The 8253-nt window shown below is 35.1% G+C and overlaps 1 protein-coding gene across 1 annotated transcript; it reads right to left on the bottom strand.

The window, feature by feature from the left end:
- Positions 1 to 6537: 6537 nt before the first annotated feature.
- On the bottom strand, positions 6538 to 7350 carry LOC105617375. The gene has a single exon (XM_012198933.1). The coding sequence runs from the start codon at positions 7348 to 7350 to the stop codon at positions 6538 to 6540; it is 813 nt and encodes a 270-aa protein (XP_012054323.1).
- Between the last annotated feature and the right edge of the window lie 903 nt (positions 7351 to 8253).

Genomic DNA, 8253 nt, shown 5'->3' on the forward strand with positions numbered 1-8253 from the left:
GAGAGAGAGAGAGAGATAAAACCATTATCCAATATTAGTAATATTTACATTCCAAAAACATGGAGTAAAAAGAAGGAGAATCAAACTCGAGGCTGAAACATAAACTTGAAATATATATGGCTTTGGAAAATTCGAGACGATTTGTAAATCGGTGCGATCTGTAAGTGTCATTGCGGGAAAAGTTGAAAGTATGTATAATATTTACCACATGATAACACGTACGGAATACACATGTATGCACGTTATATTTTTATGTGCAGAAATTCCAATTTGTATAAAATTTCTTTTTATTCGATCAAAAAGTATGAATCAATATTTATTGAAATATACATATACATATATAAATATACGTATTATATACATGCACAGTCATAAGTTATCATTAAATTATCATTTTTTAATTTTGGTATCAAAAAACTTTCAAGTTAAAAAAAATAAAACGGAACAATTTTCCTTGTCAGAATATATTCTATACACCAAAAATAAACAAATTTTCAAAATTTACAGGAAAATGGGAGAAAAAATTTTTACCAAATCCTCTAAGTTGATAGTTTTCTTCGATAGGCGCCCTCGGTTTGCTAAAGCCAGAAAACTTTCCCGCACTTTTTTGCAACTGGCCGCTTGAGTTTAGTGTCCTTCTTTTTATTTCATGTCCAAAAATATTAATAAAATGTTATTCTTTATTAATAAATTATTATTAAATAACAGCATTTTTCTAATTTATTATTCGGATATTTTACAGATATAATATTTATATCAATGCAAGAATATTATGTCCGGACAGCATCGATTGCAAATTTTCAGAAATGTTTCAACTTATCTTATGTGCAACAATTCTGAAAAGATTCTGCCTAAAGCGAACCTCGAACTCCGAAGTCACCACATAAAAGATCGCTGTTTTTCGAGTGCATTGACATGTCTTTATATACTACTACAATATTTCGCAATCTATGATATAGCACGGTCGTCTCAATTTTCGTAAGTAACAAATTCGTCGCGATAAAGCGGTGATTTGAGACTCCTGATTAGTCGCGGCGGCCATGTTGGAATCGTAATGTCAGAAGCAAGGAATAACACGTTAATTTATATTGTTTGCCATTTTTAAATAAAGACAATTTGGATGAAACGAAATGACGAGATCATTTTAAAACACTCGATAAAAATCGATGAAAACTATCCTTTCGTCCCTTGATAGTTAGTAAATGGGCGTAAAAAACATGTAAAGTGAGTCTATATTCGAGGAGAAACATACCATCCAATAGCTGTTGAAATAAGTAAAATATATGCTTTTACATATAAAATTCCAAGATAACTTTAGTTTTCATCGATAAATATGACTTTAATAAATACAAGATAAGATACATTTTCACAATTAAACAAATAATAACCAAATGGCACGCAACATAAATTTTGTCGTCAAAACGTCACTTTTCCACATCTATAAGTTCGGCTATTTATCGTGGTGCGGCGCTGTAACACACAACAAGCACGAGTTCATGTGCTCGCCTGCGGCGCGCCAAGAGTGAACGAGACAGCAAGCTCCTTCTCATTAGTCACATTCACATTAGTCACTTGTTTTAAGTGACTGAAAGCATTCGAAATCTAACATTTTTTTATGAATTTAAAAAAAAGATTACCCTTCGATTATTAAGAATCGAAATAATAATTTTTTTTCAAAAAATTGCTATGGCTTTAGTTTTTAAGATTAAGAGTTCTGTCTGGCATCAATTTGTCAAGGAAAAATTGAATGTGTTGTTGAAAAATTCTCGAATTTTTTGTTGCCAAAAAAATTGGTTTAAAACCATTGGAAAGTTGAAAAACGCGGGCGAGGCAGCGCCGGACGGAATGAAATAAGGTTGATAAAAAAATGTGTTTAAAAAAAAACAAAACATTCAGTTTTTTGGTTTAAAACATGTTTTTAATGTTTTATACAGCTTTAAACAGAAAAAAATCATATTTAACAAAAAAAACATCATTTAAATATATATTTATTATATTTTATTATAATGCATTTTTTTACTTTCAACTATTTTGAAACATTTCTGAATTACATTTTAGCATTTAATTACACCTACTTCCTCATATTTTTAAATTTGAGCATATCACATAAATATATGTATATTTGAATGTGTTTGCTATTTAACATTTTATTAGATTGTATATATTGTATTTTAAGTTATACAAATTTAAACACTAGCATGGCCTTTTTGTTAATGTAATCCTTTATGCATATTGATTACTCACGGCTTCTTTTTTGATTTTTATTTCAAAATAATTATTCCTTGAACTAATTGTAGTTCTAATATCAATTTATATACATTACTATAGATTTTTATAAGTTGCCGAGTTTATATACAGGATGTTTGAAAAATAATGATAAATTTTTTGCATAGGGGCAGAATGGACTAAATTGAGGAGAAAAGTACTTTACCATTTTGCAATTTTGTAATAATTTGTAACAAGATATTAATTGCTAAAAATTGTCGAAAATTGGTCTTTAATAATTTTTATTTAAATACTATCAATTTTAAAAGAAAAACTGCAAAAGACAAAAATTATTTATTTTCTTCTTATAGAACTCTACGAATTTTTTCAGAATTTTTTCAGAATTTTTTAATACCATATTTTTTCATATTGGTAAAAATGAGAAAATGCAGTACTAAAAAGTTGATAAAAAATTTTTTTTGTAAAGTTGATAATATTCGAATAAAAAATTATTAAAGACCAATTTTCGGCAATTTTTAGCAATTGATCTAATAATATTACGAAAATTGAAAAATGATAAAGGACTTTTCTTCTCAGTTTAATCCATTCTGTTCCTATGCGAAAGATTTATCATTACTTTCCAAATACTCTGTATACATAGTTATATGTATACATGTGTATATAGTTATATGTATTTACATATATTTACATATATTTTTACTTACATATATTTGTATACATGCATAAATTCTGCAATATATTCTTCTTTTTTATTAATTTTATAACTAAACTACTGTTTTTTAAATAAAACTAACTTTAACAATAAGATTGGAAACAAGACCGTTTATGTTAAATGCATTAGTAGCATAACAAGGCAGGTTCTAACCTGGGGCTAGAGGAGAGCGCGGGGCACGAGGGGGAAGGCGAAGGGTACTGGCAGGCGCGGGGAAGAAGGAGGAGGGTGCGGGAAGTCCCCGGCGCTATCGGTGTTTATAAAATTCCACATCCCGCCGCCGCCGCCGCTGTCTTCTGCAAATGAAAAATAATATAAATATATAAATATAAAATATAAATATAAATAAGTATTCCTTTTTTTTAATTTTATTCATATTTTTTACATAAAATTTTATAAAACTTACAATTCCAATCTTCCGGATCAGGTTCGTACGGTCGAAGGCCGAAAAGTTCGGCCAGGTACAAGTCTTCATCCAATCAGACATCAAGAATCTCACGTTCCTCCCAGCCTCTGCCTCTCTGCACGTATCATTTAATACGTTATATATGTATTATATATGATACTGTTATATATATTCATAAATCTCTTATTTCTGATGTGTCTCCTGGAAAAAAGTATAACAAAATAAATTAAAAAAAAGATAATTAGAAAAAATCGTATAATATATAATTTAAAATTTAAAGAGAACTTACCAAAGGGATTACCAGGACCCCACTTCATTCAGCAATTGTAGTCGCACAATCCTTTGATTATCAACTATAATGTACTGGAAAAAGAAAAATAAAAAAAAGCGTTATAAGCATAAAGCAGCAAAAAAAAGAGATACAAATAGAAAGAAAAAAATTATTTGCCCTCTCAACGGGATACTCATAGTGGATCTCTAGAAGTTCTCTGAAGTTGCTCATTATTGCGTGAGAATGAAATTTAAAAAAAAACCCACAGTCTGTTCTAATCTATAACTATCACTAAGTTCCACTATCACTCTAGTCACTTAATGTAATTTTAAGCAACTTTTTGCACTAAGAAAAAAAAATCACTCACGCGCGGACAAAGGACAAACTTCTTCTTTGTGTGAATGGCTCCGACTCTAACACAGAGGTCAATACGACCAGAATCGAAAATGTCGCTTATGCGGTGAGTAACAAAAAACAATATGTAGAAAAAGAGTAACATAAACTCAATTGCGCGTTTGAAGCCAGATCACACTTTCCAAAAACGTAATAATGTAATAACAGCCGATTGCGCGCGGACAATGCAAGACACTGACGCTGAGACTCAACCTTCGTCGCAGCGACCTGTCTAGGATTATCTTTAGGCAATAGTTGTATATAAAACGATTCAGATCATAAGTACTGTCACGAGAAAAGTATCGCTTCGAACATACGTTCATACATATATACATACATACATGCGTAAGTGCGAACATACTTATATGATTCGTAATACGACAAAAAAAACAAGCGTGACTGTTATTTATCTAAAACGGAGTACGAGGTATAGGATGAATGGATGGGTAAATGGATGGGAAAGTATAGTACATATATAGATAAAGAAAGTATAGTACATATATAGTAATGGGAACGAAACAATTTTTTATTCACATGTTATTACATCGTTTCTTTTTTTGTACGTATTAAAAGCTAAAGCCAATAGGTCGCAATCGACGAGCTGATGCCCATTGAAAATGTCGCTATCACGTATAGCATTCTCAGACACGATGTTGAAGAATCGCATATACTTAGCATCAATCGTATCGACGAGTCGGACTAATCGCTCGAACGTTACGTCGAACATCCGTCAAACTCAAACATACGTCGTAGCGTCGTTTTCGTCATGCGTACGGATGAAGAATCGAGATGTACGAGCGTAGCATCATTCAGCGTGCAAACGTTGACGATTAGCGATCCAATGCTTATAAAATTATCTTTATATTCGTACAGCATCTTGTAAATATTTCATTGCTGCTCGTAGAAGCCCTTCCACGTTTCGAAAGATAGCGACAGTTCGTGCCCGCGATGATCTCCCAGGGCGATCTCCACGTAACTCGGTGGACCAACATTGATTCCAATTTTCAATACTTGTAGCCCGTAGCCGTCAGATTATAACGTCTGCTCAATAAACGCACCGCACGATGCTCCATGCTGTGTACATACGTAATATTAAACAACGTTTTCTTTTGGATATAGAAACGTTGAAACTTACATGTTTCTGTAATCCTTCTTCGTTTCATATGTTGCGTTGCTGTCTTTACCGAAGTACATTTTTCAATCGTACAAGCGGATATCGCAAGATTGATTGCATCCGCGTAAATTGCGATGTATATGATAAAACTTCTAGAATAGAAGAGGGAGTAATCCTTCCCTCTTTCCAAGAATTGTGAACATGTCACGACACGTTTTATCACGTTTTCTACGTACTTTTTTTGTCATGAGTTTATCAATGTTTACATTTTTTATGATTTATATTTCGATGGCATCGATGATGATGATGATGATGATGATGATGATGATGATGATGATGATGATGAGCACGTTGGCGATTTTGATGCTTTTTCCCCAGAACATTCCCAATATCTCGCTTTTTTCTTCGATGGCGGTGGACTTGGCGGCCTTGGCGACAAGGGATGGTACTCCTTTCGCTCGATCGATTTTCGATGTATATATTCTTTTACTCGATCCATGTCTTAATGCTCGTAACTGAAGCTTACAATTGAATGAAAAAAAGTCTTATACACTACCTATATACATTGCATATATGTACTATCAAAACATGTCACGACGCGTTTAACAGAAGCGTCGATGTTTTCGGATACATACGTATTCATATATACATGCATATATACATACATACATCGTTCATACATATACGATCATACGTATACGTATACGTTCATACATACATACATACATATATATATATATATATATATATATATATATACGTTCATACATATAAGTACATGTATTACAAAGGAAGGGAAAAAAGAAATATATAATAAATACGTGTTAATGTATTGTTTATTAAAAAATTCTTTTGCAATCACCAGTTATATATTTTCAATACATTTTGTAACGCGCAATTCTTAACATGTTGTCCATATCGCATAGTATTAGCACATCCAGATTAGTTAAAGATTCCATATCTTCGTAAACTGCATCCAAGGACTCGATATATATGCGTTCTCGCTCATCGTCCAAAAGCAAGTTCCACAGCCTCATCGTCCAAAAGCAAGTTCGCGTCCCTTAACGTACACGATAACATCATGTTCAAATACAGCCGTCGTCGTGATCAGACGTTTCGCTTCGTTGTACAGGATCATCCCGTTCTCCCATCGCAATCCATGGTGATAAGCACTCAATCAGAAAACGCAAGATCTGTTGAATCTTATCAAAAATTTCCATGACACGGGACTTGTAAAAATGTAATGTGAGAACAATCTCCTGTTTCAACACCACTACTTCCTTCACAATAAATTTTTTGTTAACGATGAATCCTTGCAGATCCACGAACGTTGGCACGAGATGTTGTTGAGAAGATTGCGATCGATTGCTATCGAATGCAACGTATCGTAGATTTTATATCAGTTGAAAGTACGCTTAGATGATTTTGCCCACAACGTTGGTCAATGGATTATACTGCACCATGCGATCGTGTATGAGACAATAGACTGTTGTATTTGCGAGCACGTTCTCCTTACATTCAAAGTCTAATCGCATGTCCACGGTGCCACTCTTGACCGATTCGTTCTGTCGAGAGCAATCGATGATCACGAACGGGATATTACGTAAAAAAATCGTAAAAGTGAGACTCGGCTCGAGATACTCGTATCCGTAGTAGCTCTTGCAGAAACGCGCGTACAAGTCGTACAACAGAATCGCACATCTGTTTTTATCAAAATCCAGATTCAAGTCATACGGATGACATTCCGAATTCAAGTAGAGTTTCGCATTGGTTAATTTGCAATCGAATCGACTTACATCTTCAGACATGACGTTTTTTCGACCTGTTTGCATAGCGAAAATGACGTAACGTGGCTTCTCGAGGAGCCGTCTTGATGGCCCACGAATGTTTGGTTGGCTCTGCAAGAGCGGAAACTCATACAGATCCCACGAGTGAAAAGCCATGCTCAGATATCGTTCGCTTTCCAAAGCACGTAGCATCGACAACTTATTTATCTCGCTCAATAACACGTGCGGCATTCGCCACTGTACTTTGAATAATTCGAGCGTTGGTTCTGTCGCCGGATCTTCCATCAGACAATTATTGTCGTTATGCGCTCGTATTAAAATCAACTCGTGACGAGCATTGATCACCACACGTTTGTAATCTTCGCAAAATCCCAGCAGTACGTAGAGCGGTACACAGAAATTAAAATCCGGCCGCAGTAGTCTGCGCATCTCAGCCGACATTTCGCAGAATCATACTTCTGTCGGATGACATTGTTACATAGTTTTTGAGTGCACTAGTTATGCCCACGTTCTGTTACGTTTCTGTTACGATCAATCTCCGTTGACACCGTTGAGTTTATTTCTTCGAATCTCATCGAATATGAATGCGACGCAATTATTTCCGCAATGTCACGTGAGCACTCTGGACCACTTTGTTCTTCAGTTTTTCCTCGACGTACAAAAAGCTTTCGTACGGTAGGGTGTACAGATCCTGTTGCTGTATGAATATTTTTATTTCATCACTGTACCCGAATTGTGTTGGCGAACGAGCTGTATGTGTGAGTCTCAATCTTGACGATGCGATCGTCGAAGATCGGCTCGTCTTTAATGTTTAGGATATCAGTCATCTCAAATGTTACGCACCGCGAATCCCAAAGACTTTAAAAATATAACGTTTGACACGCTAAGCTTCTTCTTCTGTCTGATGCAGCTGAACGAGTGTTATCGAACTGTGACGTCACTGGCCTTGTAAAAAATGTGTTATCTCTCTGCGTATGCTCCATTTCGTTCAGCACGAGCATCTCACGTTATCACTGTCGCCGTCGTACGTGCAATCTAACGGTGATCTCTTGTCCTCGAAAATCGAGCAATCGTCCGTTCTGGTCGACGATGCGTATCGTTAGATCCGTAATGCTTAGTGCGATAATCGACAGGTAAATGATCTGCGTCGGCCTCTCCGATATCTTATATCCTGGAGGCACCTCGGCGAAAATTCATGTATCGTGTGCGCGCTTTTACCGTTGCTGTACACGCCTGCGGTCACATTCTACGCGGATAACGTTTATATTCATTATATTGATCAACCGATTCGTGCCACCTTCGCGGCCGCAGTGTACGCTTCGACGAGAATCCCAGCAGCGATCC

This window comes from Atta cephalotes (genome assembly GCF_000143395.1).
Source record: "Atta cephalotes unplaced genomic scaffold scaffold00012, whole genome shotgun sequence".
Lineage (NCBI taxonomy): Eukaryota > Metazoa > Arthropoda > Insecta > Hymenoptera > Formicidae > Atta > Atta cephalotes.